We start from the raw sequence: 16,409 nt of genomic DNA on the forward strand, positions 1-16,409 counted from the left end.
GCAGAGTTGTGATCAATACAAAGGGACCCTGGTCCTAAACCCACATAGGGGCCCATAAGTCTGTTGCTACTCAACCACTTCCACGGCCTGGTAAGCTGTAATATCTAAAATGTTTTGTCTTTAGATTGCCGCAGCAGGAAGGGCCCCCAGAGCAGGCGATAATGAGCGGTAATATGATTTTTATTATGTCACAGCTGGAAGGTTTAATTATGGAAGGCGTTCAAGCTGGCTGCCAGGGTAAAGGGTGCAATTAATATGTCAAGGAAAGCTGGAGGTTACTAGAGGAGACAAAGATTTTGTCACTGTGTGGTTTTCCCATCTAATGAATCAGAAGACAGAAGAGCTGAACGCGCCCGGTATGATCCGCCACCTCAGCTATTAATTTCAGCCAGAGTGGCAAGGTCAGCGGTGAGGAGGATGAACTCCGTAAAGTCCTATAACTTTAAGGAAGGATAATGCCCAGAACTGATAGAAAATTCTGCATTATATTGCTGTGCCATAAAGAAATACATCACATCTTATTGCATGGCTTATGCGTCCATCATTTGTGCAGGACTGCATGCTCCTGCCACTTCCCCATCCCCTATGCTACATTGCATCATGGGATCCAATTACTGATAGGATGGGGGTTATATACAGTAAATACTGGTTTTGTATGCAATAATACTATTTCCAATTATAGTTTGATTTGCAGGCAGAAAAGGAGCCCAGGGAAATGCTGACAGGATTCTGTATGAATGGAGCTTGCAAGCAGTGTTTGCAGGCTTTGTTCATAAATACTGATCTGTGCTGGTGTTTGATAAAAATTAGTGAAGGTATTATTACTAAGAATGGAAATCTCCCTAACTAAGGACAAAGAGAGCATTAAAAATTGACAGGGCAGGAAACTCTGGCTTGGAAAAGGCATAAAAAAGGCTTAGAAAGTCTTATTCAGAGGGTAAGAACAGATCACACACATCAATAGGTATGTAATAGTCAATCTAGTCCTCTTCTTATCTGGCCTAGGTTTTGGGGCTTTTTGCCCCATGTAGTACAAAAAGGTATTTCGAGGACTGCAGGGTTCTGACATGGAGTCATACAGGAACAGAACAATATGTTACTTCCTAATTTATGCCTATATTTTATGTATCCTGCTATACCTGGATACTGGAGCGGGATGTCTATCTTCGGCCCAATGACGTAATGCCCCTCCTCCAAACTGTGAGCCGTCACCGTTGTCCACTGTCGGCAGGAATGGATCAGGATGACGTCCTGGTCACTGACCCCCTCCACGTATTCCCCTGCAACAAAAAAAAGATCAGTCAGTCCCTTGTATATGTAGTATAGGCAAAGGAACAGTAGGTTAGTGTAGTCAAAGGGTAATGATATTTTTGAACAATGATGATTACCCAAAAATTAACTTCAAAAAGTTTTTAAAATTCTAGTTGGTGGAGAGATCTTGTAAGTCAATAAAACTTTTGCCTTTTTTTCCTAGTCATTTCTTTAATTTTGTGTACACTGTACGACACATTGTACCGTCCCAACCCATTATCAGGATCTAAAAAATACCAAGAATGGAGTTGGGTGCCAGAACATTGCATATGAGTTACATCATCAGTGGTCACCTAAGAGGAAAGATGCCGGGTCCGAAATGGCCGAGAAGATGGCGGTGTGCAAGTATTTTGTGGACATCCTGGGCATAACCCCCTCACTTTCCCCTTGCAGATGGGGGTTCAGAACCAAACTAAGTTCTACTTCTCATGCGATAAACTCCATGTCAAAGGATTTTAGAGCTTACATAGGGTCGATGATGTTGGCCTCCTTCCTATATGACATTGTTGGAGACTGGTGGTTGGCTGATGGCTTCAACTACTGAGGGGTCACATTCTACCCCCATAGAGAATTGTTAGGCATTTTGCAGACACTTTGTTAGAAAAAGGAACAATGGCGGGGGGGGGGGGGGGTCGTTAGTTTGCACTCGCAAACCCTTAATGGACAAAGTGCCAATCTTTTTAGGAAATGAGGGCTACAGAGTGAAATGCGTTGATTCACAGATTGGCAGACAGTTGTATGATAGGCTCATGCTGCAATGTGATGATCTTATTGACTATATTTTCCACAGAAGCAAAATTATTCTGACTCTGATTGACCCCTAATACCATATTGTCATCTACCACTCTGGGGCATATGCCTTGGGTGCCAAGACTTTTCAACACCCCTGATTTCTATCCCTTACCTAAGGTTGTTTCCAATATTGGGATAATTCCATCCACAAGATGGGTAGATGGGATGATGTATGTACTTTAAAACTCGGCCTCGTCATAATGGTATAAAGCATTTTGTTCTGTTGATTTACTAGGTGATTTATTCCATTTCGGTTCACAAACCAGACGCCCAAGGTGGCCATTAAGAGGCAATGCATGGAGGATTTTTAAAATTTTTTTTTGACTAAACATAATTTACTAGCTAAAAGGGTCAATCCATGTAGAATGGATATGACAGTGATTTTGAGATTCTAGAAAACCCTTGCCAGCTCGTTCAACCTCTCAAAAGTTCATTCGTGAGACCTCTGTTTGTTGGTCTGTATACCTGTTGTACTCATTATGAGAGTCTCCCACCATAAGTTTGCTGAGTTCCTGGGCCTTTACGCCTGGTATGCCTAATATGAGGGTCCCTCACCATCCCTTTGCTACGTTCCCAGGTCTGTACACCTTATGTGCCCATTATGAGGGTGCCCCACCATCCCTTTGCTGAGTTCCCAGGTCTGTACAACTGTTGTGCTCATTATGAGAGTCCCCCACCATCCCTTTGCTGAGTTCCCAGGTCTGTCTGTTGTGCTCATTATGAGAGTCCCCCACCATCCCTTTGCTGAGTTCCCAGGTCTGTATACCTGTTGTGCTCATTATGAGAGTCCCCCACCATCCCTTTGCTGAGTTCCTGGGTCCGTACACCTGCTATGCCTAATATGAGGGTCCCTCACCATACCTTGGCTAAATTCCCAGGTCTGTACACCTTTTGTGCCCATTATGAGGGTGCCCCACAATCCCTTTGCTGAGTTCCATGAGTTTGTACACCTGATGTGCTCATTATGAGGGTCCCTCACCATGGCCCCCGTGCCAAGTTCTTATGTCTTTACACCTGCTGTACCCATTATGATGAGATCCTACTAATCCTGCATCCAGTTGTACCCATTGTGAAGAAGAATGTACCTATCACTCCCAAAGTTGAGGAAGCAGGACCCTAATCTTAGAGGTACACATCACCGGAGTTGGGAATTATAGAAGAACCTTGTTTCAGATGAGTAAGTGTAGGGGGGAAACCAATTATGGTGACCACAATTGGAGTCTCATAAAATGGCATACAAGATGCCTGCAATGGAGTTTACCATGGACAGCCAGGTCAAAACCCAAAAGTCAAGTAAGGGGCAAGTCTGGGCACTGCCATACATTCAATATAATCTTGTTTCCTTTCAATTGTAAATGTAAAACTGCACTTTTAATAATGTTCTGACATTGCTTTCTTGATTATTTCTAGTAAATAATTTGACCTATTTTAAAAAAAATATGCAAAGAAGTTTTCCAATCAGAACTTTCTCAAAATGCTCAATCAGGATCTTTTGTTCACTATGAAAAAAAAAAACAAGGAATCTGAGCGGTCACATTAATGGAGAACTTTCTTTTCTGCCATCTGTATTAGGAAGACGAGCTGTCAGGCCAGAGAGATCAGATCATCTCATCAGTGATATAGAGAACACGAGGATACTTGTGATGTTCCCATCAGATCTGGCAGAACAGATAACTTCCTGTACTCATTAAGGCTCAGACTGATGTCTGTAAAAAGCAGCCTCCGAACGAGACCTTCTCTCTCATTAAAGACACAGCAGGCGGCAGGATATAGATGAAAGCTCCTTGTCCTTAACGTTCATAAATGATGGCCCATTGAATGGCTCCTCCTGTAGGGTCAATGTATACATCCTCATAATAAACTAATGTGAGCTCCTTCAGTTGGCTGGTGGGCTGCTTATCTCATGGAACTGATAGGAAATCCTATGGCCAATGGAAGAAGCACACATGGCGAGCTGACTTGGCATGGCAGTGACTTGGCATTGGTAGCCCCCCAACAGGTGGTCGATGATCCTGATGGGATCTGCAGAGACTTTGCAATACATGCGCAAAAAATAATTGATATTGATACTGAAAAAAAAATTTGACAACTGAATATTGATATTCTTAGAAGCCCCATCATGACAGGTACTCTTTAAAACAAGCCCTTATGGGCATTTTGTCCATTTATGTCACTGTAGGGGTTAAAATTGACCTAATGACGGGAAATGGGTGAAATCCTAAACCATTTTTTTTTCTGATAGTTTTGATTTCTTGAGGAATTTTGCCTTGCGAAGAAAACACAGTTTTTGGTACATTATATCCATAAAATGATCAATAAAGACATTTTCACAGTCCCGGAGCTGGCAAAGTGCTGAATGCAGATGAGTGCAGAGAAATTTAGTCCTAATTTCTGGGCGGTGTGACGAGACTTGATTTGATATCTGGCGGATTAGCACTCTGGCTTTTAGTTTTAGTCTAAATGGATTTGATTCCTATTGATTTTCTATTTTCGAAAGGCCTGAGGCCCATTGTAGAGCCTCTCCATGGTAACATTCACTGCCTGCTGCACTCCGCCTGGCCCCATCAGGCAGTGGAGTCTCGTTTTTCCTTGAAGGTTGTTGAGGGGGGGATTTTATTTACTGATCCCTAAGTGAGATGTATACAGCGGCTTGCTTAGATAAAAGGCTAAAATACAAAGTTCAAGTAAAAGTTATGCAAAGTATAGGGAAAGTTCTTTTCTTGCACGTTTTTTGTTCAAAAAGATTTTGGAGTCAGCATTAATATGATTAAAGGTTTCGTATGAACTCAGAGAGGAGAAACTTTAACATTCAACCAACAAGTCCAAAAGGGCCCCACAAACATGGGCTTATGGTGTTCTTAAAGCGTACTGAAACTCAACATTTTTACTTTACATAAAGTAAACTTTACTGAATAAAATGAAAACTTTGTTGGTGTTTTTTTTTTAAGTGCAAAAAAAGGGTGCAGCATCACCCCTGTAAGTCTTGATTGCCACGGAGATCAAAACTTAATGGGAGTGCAGAGCCTCCTGGGATACCTACAGTACGTCACGCATTCCGGGAGGCTCTGGCTGCTCCTTTTGCACATGCCTTGATCTCCGGCATGTGCAGAAGGGGCATTTTTTTTTTCTTTCTTTTTTCTCTTCATGTCACCTGATCCTGAACCTGTGCATTGCGTGATCGGGTGACGTAGAAAGAAGACAAGAAGATGACGGTGGGACGAAAAGGAATTCCAGGACAACCAGATCCTGGGAAGGTCCAGTGCCATCAGGGGATCTGCGGGATTAAAGGTAAGTGTAATTTTTTTATTTTTAGTTTAGTTCCACTTTAAGGAACATTAGCCTTCCACCTTGTACTTCCTTCCTTCCACTGTGCACACAAGGATCTGCATCCACCATAGGACAGCAGGTTGTGATTTCTCCAGGCTGAAGGTTCTTAGTCTTTCCCTGCTTGTATCTTGGACCCAGGCTGTAACCTTCATTTCTACGCAATCAAGATAAATCCCTACCTTCTTCAGTTCCATGCTTCATCCCTAAAATTCAACTTTTACTACTCTGCACAGACTAGAATTGGTTTGAGTAATAAGTGGCGTGGTTTAGCTTTGGAAGGAGAAATAGTCTTTATGTTAGTAGAACCCATGTACAGTCTAGGATCTGAAGTGGACCAACTCTGGCAGCCATTCCAACCTAGGTCATGAACTATGTGACTGGTGCAAAGATCCAGCCCTTCCAGGACCTTGTAATACCTTCAAGTGCCGGAGATAGGCACATTAAGTCACTGCTGAGTTTTGGCAGCCTTGACAACTTAGGTCATGGACTATGTGATTGGTGCAAAAATCCAGCCTTCATTAAAATTCAAGGACCATGTCATACCTTCAAGTGCCAAGGATAGGCACCGCAAGGCAATGCTAAGTTTTGGATTTTATAGGTGTATAGCCTTGACCTAGAATCCAAGGAGGACCACCTCTGACAGCACTGGCACAGGTCACATGGATTATGTGACCTGTGCAGAAATTCAGCTCTCACTAAAAATTTCATGACCTTGTAATATATGCAAGTGCATGAGAAGGTCATCACATGTCAATGTTGAGTTCTGCCCTTTTAGGTGTATATCTCAATCTTAGGTTTTTAAATGGACCATCTCTAGCAGCCCTGGCAACCTGAACCCTTAATTATGTGACTCGTGAAGAAATCTCTCTAAAATTTCAGTACCTTGTGATACCGATGTTCATATACCTTCAGGTTCAACACATTGCCTGCATTTTAGTGTTGTTGCTGCTTTCAGTTTAGAATAAGTTCACTTTTACCACTTCAGCCCAGAGTGCCCATTAACAAAGACACTAGGGGTAGCTTTACACCATACGTGTTGGGCTTTATTAGGAATCATTGGCCAATGCAGTCCTTATGCATAGAGAAGGCAATTTTTATTATGTCCTATGGCTTCAGATTATATCAAATTGAAATGATGTTCTTGGGTCGAAAAATGTAGGACAGGCTGCAATTTTCATAGTATGTTCCCGTGCATTGTAGCACATTACAGTACCAAAAAACTAACTAGAAAAATGTCCCGTGTTGGTGCTGGAAGAAGAGGAAAATACCCTCGGTTTTACCAAAGTTCCACTTTGCTACCTAATACATACAGATGGGGGCCCGATGGTGGACCAGTTGGCTTTGAACTGGGAGTTGGATGTTGGTACTTTTTGCCAATTCTTTATGGGTTCAGCACAGGTGGTCTTGGGGAGGAAAAGTTTTTATTTGTGGTAAAAATGAGGCACGAATATGACCTGGAGAAGATGTGTTGCTGATTGATCTATAGGAAGGTCCACATTGACATCTAGCATGTACAGCAGTCTCTCTCAACATGAGAAACTTTTGAAATAACTTTCAGGTCCTCAGGGAACCCTTTCTATAATTACTATATCCACAGCTCACAGTACATCAGCTTGATAGACAGCAGAAAGAATACCCCTTAGATTACTGGCCAGTGAGAAGAATGGCTCCCTTACAGATCATTGGTGTCACAAACTCTGTGCTCATTGCTCAACAGCAGAAAGGGGTTCTGGGTAATGGAGTGTTTTATTTGTCCATCTGTAAAGTAATGCTCTACACCAATGTCTCTCAACCTGGGTTCCTCCAGTTGCTATTACAAAGGGTATTTGTATGCTGATAACTAAGCAGATGACCTGGCAAACCAAGTCCAGCTTCACTCCAATTCATAACGAACAAAAATACCTGTAGTTAATAGCCATAAACCATATTTGTGCCCTCTCTGCCATCTTCCCTTGTTTAATGTAGATATATCGTCCTTCCCTCTGAAGCTGAATTACCTGGAATTCATTTATCAAAGCATCACTGGCCTGTAATAATTTACAACATTATATGACTCCAATGCTTGCAGACTGACAGAGCCAAAAATAACAGGTCAATGTGCGTCAATCAGATACAATATATCCACTACGGTAAAGAGACCGCATGAATCAATATACACTGGCAGGGCCTCTATAGAGGAAGATTAATGGACAACCACATGACGCGAGTAGCAGACTTCTATGATTTACGATAGACCTACTACATGGAGTTATAAGGAGGGGTCAAGTTTATTTAATGTGGGGCTGTATTGTAATCATTCAAAAAAAAATACTAGGTACATTTATTAGCCCTTCATCCCCACCTAACCGATGATACTTGCCTTTGTTTCACTCTTCCACCATCCCTATTCTCCCATCCCGATTGCATTCTGATTCTCCAAGTAAAACAGATCCCGTTATAATCTCCAAATTACCATATCTTAAGCTTACATAGCCCCCAGGAACTCCACTGCCCTATGTGATTCTTACTTGCACCCATTCCCCCCATCCTAAAGTCTATGAGCCAGTTCAGCATGGGTTGCCATCTTCTACTATGCATGGCCAAGGTGGTTCTTCCTTCTGGAATAAATGAAGCTCAAGTAAGCACATTTGACTCCAGGAGTACGGGCAGCATACTAATCTAGCCCCAGGGGCTGTGTGAAATACAGACTGGGCTCACAGAAAATGAACAACTTAAACAGAACCAGCAGTGCTCGACAAAGGTAGAAACTGGGATGTTCAGAGGGTACGGTGAACTAACGTCTTAGAAGGAATGGTGGAGTTCTGCTTCATCTTTCATCATCTAAAACGCAGAACGTTATTTTCCTTTATTTACTAATTTTTTTATACCTTTAAACGTCCCTCCCAGGGTCAAAGCATATGAAAAAAATATATGTCTCACATAAATGTACCAGCACTTATACTGCGTCATCATATCAATGACTCACTTCCCCTGCAAGATACGTCAAAGGGTTGAAAATAGAGCGAACAAAACATCAACATCGAAAAGTGAACATTTATTTTTATAATATGTAATATTTGATATGGTGACACATTTGTTTTTATAAGAAATTCATATTGTAAAGGATGGTGAAACTTGAATGGTCTGATACAGGTGGTAAGAGAAGAGCTGGAGATTCACCTTGGAAGCTCAAGTTGATATCTGCATACCTAGGTTGCTCGGGTTGGAGGTCTCTGGGTGCTTCCATTGGGTCACTTTAATGGATATTTCCGACTAATTTTAGACCAGGAATGGAAAGTATAGACACTCTGGCAAGTTTTTGCAGCCATGTGGACCCTATGGGTAAACTTGAATAGTCTGGTACAGGTGGTAAGAGAAGAGTCGGAGAGCCACCTTGGAAGGTTACGTTGATACTTGCATACTTGAGTTGCTTGGATTGGAGGTCTCTGGATGCCTCCATTGGGACAAATTCCAACCAATTTTAGCCAAGAAGTGAAAAGATGGCAAGTTTTTGTGAACATGTGCGTCCTTATGAAATAGCAATGATATATTGCCACAGATTCTTGACTAAGTGGATACTGGAAGACTTTACCAATTTATCCAATTGAATTGCTCAATTGGGTTGCGGCCTCTGGTTGCCTCCATTGGGTCACTTTAAAGGCAAATGCAAGCTAATTTTAGACCTAGAAGTCCTAGAAGTTTTCGTACCCACATGGGCTCCAAGGTGAAACTTGAATAGTCTGGTACAGGAGATCCACCTTGGAAGCTCAAGTTGATATCTGCATACTAAAGTTGCTTGAGTTGAGGCCTCTGGGTGCCTCCATTGGGTCATTTTAATGGCAAATTTAGCCAACTTTAGACCAGGAAGGTAAAGTATAGGGACCCGGCAAAGTTTTTGTAGCTTTGTGTGCCCTATAATGAAACTTTAGAATCTGGAACAAGTAGTAAGAGAAGAGATGGAGAGCCACCTTGGAAGCCCAAGTTTATATCTACATACTGAAGTTGCCTCCATTGGGGAAAGTTCTAGCCAATTTTAGACCAGGAAGGGAAAGGATAGAGACCCTGACAAGTTTTGTAGTCATGTGTGCCCTATTGGGATAGCAATGATATATTGCCACCATTTCTTGTCTAGCTGGTATGGATACTAGAAGACTTTACCAATTTATCCAATTGAATTTCTCAAAATGTGACCTCTAATCAGCTGATTGTTGGACAGAAGAATGGGAAAAAAATAATTTTTACACACTTGTCCCACCTACCACAACCAGGCTTCATGGTGGTCCATGTTGCTTTTCGTTTGTGGTGCAGATTTGCCTTATAGACTGGTATCTCTGGCAGGATTACAGTGCGCTCTATTTTCAGACATTTGCAATGGGCTGACACTGTACTATGTACCACGGGGCTGACAGCTCTATGAATATAGCGCAAAGTCTATATGTGGGAAGGGGGATATAATTAGTGACAACAATTCACGTTAACTCCCGGTTGTCAGGAACGTGTCAGACCCCAGAATATCCTAAGAAGATGTAATTACCAGGTTGATGTGTTAAGTAGGTCACAGCTCAGGATACAGTCTAATATTCGTATTATTAGCGCTTGGTCTGGGTCAGGCCATCTTGATTGTGTCATTCTGCCATTGCTGTCAGGTTGTATGAGGAAGCCAATTATCCTGACCAAGCGAAGATCTTGCCTGAGTAAAATGGAAACCATTCACAGGAATGAAACAGGTTTTATTCCCACATAACTCCCATCTATATTTTTATGGTTTCTTTTCACTAACCTCTACTTTGGGGTATGAAGGATCATGGGGTTCCCTCCATATGACTGCAAAGGTTTAGTCTTCTTATTTGGGGTTTCGTAGAACCCCAAGGTTTGCTAGAGATTGTTAGGGGTTCCTCAAACCGTGGCTGATTGCCGGCCCATTTAATAAGGTCTGCATTATTCTAGGGCAAACACCATTTGTTGAAATCAAATTGTGTTGGTCCCAGTGTTGTTGGTGGAGCCATTGGCAAGAAGTCTTAGTTGTCTATAAAGATGGTCATCTACCCGCCTTTGAAGGGAGGCATTCTTTCCACTTGCCACGAATTTATGAGGTTTTTTTCCTCATTGGCCCCTCAAAAATAATTTTAGTAGTCGTTCCCTGACCTGAAAAATATTTGAAGTGTTTCCTAAGTATAAATAGGTTGAGGAAGGTCTAGTCACAATGGAAATCCATTGCCCTGTGTGGGCTATTAGTTTGGCTCTGGGCCTCAATGAGAACTTGCCTAGGGTCCTGGGCAAACATTAAGGGGGGAGGGAGTAAAAATGTGCAGCATTCCAACACCTTTTCACCTCCTCTCAGGCAACTGGAGAAGCCGATGGCCTAGGAAATTGCTCAGTTTGTTTTACCCTAAAACTGACCCTGCCTTCGTCCTACATGGGCACATCACAGGTTCACTTTAAAACACAGTGATTGGTTTATGGCATACATCACGATGTGACTTTACATCAAGATGAAACCCTTTCATTCCAATTGCCCCCTAGAGCTACCTGTTCCAGCCAGCAGGTGGAGCACTCTGAAGGATGCTGTTATAAATAAAGACCTGAATGAAGGGGTAATTATCCCCCCTTTACCCTTAGCTAAAATGACACCATAACCAGAGGATGATCATATCTTTAAAAAACAAATCCCAGTTTGCTTTTTAACTGTGGATGCACACTGTACAAAAAACGGGTTTAATAATATTTTCAATAGACTTGACCAAAGTAATTTTAATTTTCCTCCTCTGACCACCTTAACCTGGTATTGCTGAACTCATGGTGATCTTAGGCTATCACGTGTGTAACTATAGCCATAGCAGACTATGCAGCTGCAATGGGCCCCCAGTGTTCACAGGGGGCCCAGGACTGTCTAATGCAGCCAAAGCTTAAAAAAATACATTTCAGATTAAATTTAATGAAATTTTGGAACCTTTAGAATTGCCACGTAAGCAAACGTGATATTAGGCATAAATGAAGGCATTGCCTTGAACGGGAGATTAGAAGTTCAGGGGGTGGGGCACGTAGTAGATTCATTGTAGAGCTTTATCACACAAAATTTATGGCCTTGCAGGTTAATTAATTATTATTGATTTCTCTGTAGGGTAACCAGCAGTGATGACCTGCCTACCTATGGATCAATAGGGTAAAAGCTGGGTGAAGAGGTGAAATCACATTCATCAGATCCTGTCAATATTGATAATGTATTGATCGGATGATGTCTCTGCTGTAAAAACACTTGGCTTATATAAACAATGCTGAGACAATGTAAAGTACCGGGGGGCTCCTACTGTTGGTGTGTCAAAGGGTTCTAAAGATGCCAGAGCTGACATCACAAGGACTGGCAGTGAAAAGAGTAGTCAGGGGTGGTGACAAGAGAATTCACGGGCAGTGGCAAGACTCTTCAGGGGAGGTGACAAGATTGATCAGGGGTGGCGCCAAAACTAGTCAGGGGTAGTGACAAGTCTATTCAGGGCTGGCGACAAGACTATTCAGGGGCAATGCTAAGATTAGTCAGGGGTGGTGATAATACTAGTTGGGGCAATGAAAATAAAAGTTTGGAAAGTGAGAATATTAGTCAGGGCAGTGACAAGACAAGTCAAGGGTAGTGAGAAGATCATTCAGGGGCAGTAACAAGACTAGTACAGGAATTGGCGAGACTTGTCGGGGTAGTGACAAGACTATTCAGGGGCAGTGACAAGCATAATTGGGGTGGTAACAGTATCAGTTGGGGAAGTGATAATAATAGATGGGACAGTGATAAGACAAGTCAAAGGCGGTTACAAGACTAGTCAAGGATAGTGAAAAGATAATTCAGGGGCAATAACAAGACTAGAATAGGGAGTAACAAGACTATTCAGGGGCAGTAACAAGATTAATCAGGGGTGGTAACAGTACAAGTTGGGGCAGTGATATTATTAGTTGGGACAGTGATAAGACAAGTCAAGGGTGGTGACAAGACTTTTTAGGGACAGTGACAAAACTAGTCTGGGGTAGGTCTGGACTGCAGTGGAGGATCATGGGTCTTTACTCCTAGATCAGACAACTTTAAGTGTCACATGGCAGTGGACTCATGTTAGTTTCAAGAGTCCTAGGAAGGGTATTTCTTTAGGAATGGCTTGGTTTAGAATAGGTGGAACAAATGTTATTAATAATATTGTTATTCATTATTTTTGATAAACAGGATTTATATAGCGCCAACAGCAGCGCTGTACATTAAATAAGGGTTGCAAATGATAGACAGATACAGACACAGTGACACAGGATGAAGAGAGGACCCTGTTCTGAAGAGCTTACAATCTAGGTGGTGGGGGAAATAACACATAATAGGAGGATGGTTCTAATTTTGTCAAGTGAAAGACTTTTTACCCCCATCAAACATGGCTGCCCCAATGTCTATTGTCAAAATTACTTTATTTTCTGGCTGATACTGGTCAGGCTGATCTTCTGCTTCCAGAACCCACAAAGAACCAAAGACAGAAGGGCTTCCTAGTGGACCAGCATCTCTAGAAGGTCACCAATGGCTGCCACATTCTCCTCCATGTTCTTCTCACTCACAAAACAGTTGAATGAAAATATTTACATGGAGCCCCACTCGTGAATTTACCAAAATTTGGGAAAGGTTTCGACTTTCTTTAAGATTTCTTTTAAGTTTAGCTATATTTAAAAGCAAACAGTTCTTCTTCAAAACAATCGACTACAAAACATCATCCTCCCCCTTCCTCCCTCCTATACCGCTGTAGATGGGGAAAAAGAACGCGGTTTCCTGGCGCAGATTATCCCTTTATTGGAGCAAATGACAATTTCTGCCAGCTGTATACCAGGCTCCACTCCACCTACACACGTCTCCGGATGCCTCATTAAATGGTACCCATCCAAGCTGTGTGTGGGCTGCCAGGATTCCTTGCTACATATCGTATCACGTGCAAAACAGACGAGTGGGACGCAAGCGTGAGATATAACTCCCAACAGCGGTGTTATTGTGAGCCATGGTTCTGCTGTTGGCCATTGACTTTTAGGTGTCCTGGGGCTGGTCCCATAGACATCTATGAGGCTGTGTCCCGAGCCTGGTTCTATAGACCTCTGTGGCGCTGTGTCCTGAGGGTGATCCTAAAGACATCTATGGGGCTGTGTTCTGGGATTGTCCGAGGGTGATCCTAAAGACATCTATGGGGCTGTGTTCTGGGATTGTCCCATAGACATCTATGGGGCTGTGTCCCGAGCCTGGTTCTATAGACCTCTATGGGGCTGTGTCCTGAGGGTGACCCTATAGACATCTATGGGGCTGTGTCCTGAGGGTGATCCTATAGACTACTATGGGGTTGTTTCCTGAGCCTGGTCCTAAAGACATCTATGGGGCTGTTTCCTGAGGCTGGTCATATAGACATCTATAGGGCTGTGTCCTGAGGTTGGTCCTATAGACATCTATGGGGCTGTTTTTTTTTCTGAGGCTGATCTTATAGAACTCTATGGGGCTGTGTCCTAAGGGTGGTCCTATAGACATCTAGGGGGCTGTGTCTTGAGGGTGGTTCTATAGACCTCTGTGGGGCTGTGTCCTGAGGGTGGTCCTATAGACATCTATGGGGCTGTGTCCTGAGGGTGACCCTATAGACATCTATGGGGCTGTGTCCTGAGGGTGACCCTATAGACATCTATGGGGCTATCCTATGGACATCTATGGGGCTTGTCCTGAAGCTGGTGCTATAGACCTCCATAAGAGCCGTTTGTTGGACTGGCCAAGGAAAGTAGTAGCCCACATAACTCTCAGGAGCCATTTAGTGCCCTTTCATTTTACCCCCCTCAATCTGGTGGGCATTTTTTTATATTTTTGCTGATCACTATGAAGTGAAAAATTTACAACTTTCCCTCTGCAGCTTTTTTGACACACAGTAAATGATAAAATTATTTCCTCTGTCTTCCAAAATTGCAATAATGTCCCCATTACCCCCCCGCCCCGTCCTGCCATGACTCAGGCACTGGCCAATCACATGCTCATCTCTGTGCCCCAATGCCATCCATGTAACCGGCCATCTGGATCACCAGCTGCTCTGTGTCACATTCACAGCGTTCGCGTTCGCTGGCGCTTCGGCTCTGATGATTCACTGCAATACCTCAAATGATCTGAAATTATTTCTGTTAACTCATAAAATGCAAAACTCAGCCCACGTGTGCGGAATAAGATGAATGATGGGGGTCTTAATCGGAAAAATACCATTCTGAAAATGTAGCTTGGTGACCCCGGGGCAAATGGACCCCAGGGTGAGACTTGGGGACCAGGTCAGCCATGGAGGGGAGGATGGAATGGGGAATTCAGTAATGGTCCCTGATAAAAAGAGCTGGACTTTTGCAATGCTGAAACATTTATTCGTGTGGGGGAGGGTCTCCGGATTGTTACCCACTATGGGGCCCAAAAATTTCCCGGTTAGGGAGTCCGTCCGCCAAGAAAGATTCACCAGCTATGAAATATTCACCCATATGGGGCCATCCACTGTATCTTATGAGACTTTACTACATGGCCATCATATTCAGCACCCTGGACAGTACACAGAACGCCCATAGGAGTCACATGTGCAATAAAGTGGGGGGGAGTGGACTGACTTTAGGGGTGTATTTATACCAAATTGTTGGGTGAATGTTGCAACATTCACTAAAAAGGTGCGGAATAACATTTTTTGTGTATGTTTTCCATGGGTGAATGTAACATTCTCAAATGTCAAACTGAAGGAATCAGCTGTTAGAGTATTGGCTGCTCTGTCCAATTAATGCATCCGGGTTCAGTTGAGGAGCATTCTTTGAAGTAGGGTGAATATTGAACAGAATAGTGATAGTTTTGCCCCTCGATGGACTTCATCATTGAAGTTGTGTGAATAAGTAAAATTCACCTAGAAGAAAAAAAAAATACTCAAAGAACAATAAATCATATGAATAAAGATTAAAGAACATAGAAGAGGAAATAACAAAAAAAAAAGTTGGATATGCGGCTGAATGGCCAACCAGAAGCAGCCTGAAGGGTGACAACACTTCTGCAAACCATGAGGCAGCGTCTTAGTGTTGTCAGCCTAACAGGAAATTATGTTAATGGCAGGATCTTCAGGTAAGAAACTACAACACAAATAAAAATATATAAATAAGACCAGAAAATAGATCACGGTCTCACTATATGGGGAGTCACTGATTGGTCCCAATGATGTGTTCTCTTTTCATGGCAGTGGGGTCACATGATTCCTCTGGAGTACAGGGTGACAACAATTAGGACTGGCGGTATTTCTGGCTGTGAATGACAATCGCAGGGCCTCCGCATTTGTTTAGACAGCAATCCCCTTGGAGCTGTCGAGGAGAATAAAAAGGGGTGGCAGGGAAGGATTTGGGATGAACACACAGATTATAACAAAGGTGATTGGTGAATCTTTTCCCCCAAATACGGCCCAGCCGGCCCAGCTTTGTGTTTGTGTGTATTTCCCATGGTGTGAATGTGAAAAGACTGCTGAGGAGCTCTGAACTCCGGCCAAAATTCTACTAAGATTTGGATAGAGCAGGGGGGGTGGGGTCCTCAGCTGTTTGTGTCCCCGCTGAGGAGATTGGGCTTCTCTTCCTCTGGGGTCACCAGGACAGGATGAGAAGAGAAATATGAGATTTGTTCCAACCAATTGCCAGCCCATCTGTAACTAATCTGTAACTAAATGATCAGTTGGTGCCGAGATGTTACCACTGGATCCTTAAAGATACACCATCCTTCGTCCCATAATGCCCCATGCTGCCTCTGCCGGCCATCCTTCTTACCATAATGCCCCCCACCGGCTCCACTGACCCACCTTCTTCCCTTAATGCCCCCTGCTCCCTCCATCCTAGCTGCCTCTTTCCCATAATGTCTCCTGCTGCCTGGACCGTCCCACCTTCTTCCCATAATGCCCTCTGCTGCCTACCACAGCCCACCTACTTCCCATAATGCTCCCTGCTGTCTCCACTACCCCACCTTCTTCCCA

The 16,409-nt window shown here is 43.1% G+C and overlaps 1 protein-coding gene across 1 annotated transcript in view; it reads right to left on the reverse strand.

Annotated features, from left to right (window-relative positions):
* Positions 1 to 16,409, reverse strand: part of GAREM2 (GRB2 associated regulator of MAPK1 subtype 2) — a 54,984-nt gene that overhangs the window by 29,941 nt on the left and 8,634 nt on the right. Inside the window, exon 2 of the mRNA XM_072407280.1 lies at positions 1,140 to 1,280. Coding sequence (XP_072263381.1) covers positions 1,140 to 1,280 — 141 coding nt within the window. The remainder of the gene's footprint in view (positions 1 to 1,139; positions 1,281 to 16,409) is intronic.

This window comes from Pyxicephalus adspersus, chromosome 4 (genome assembly GCF_032062135.1).
Source record: "Pyxicephalus adspersus chromosome 4, UCB_Pads_2.0, whole genome shotgun sequence".
In the NCBI taxonomy this organism is placed as follows: Eukaryota; Metazoa; Chordata; class Amphibia; order Anura; family Pyxicephalidae; genus Pyxicephalus; species Pyxicephalus adspersus.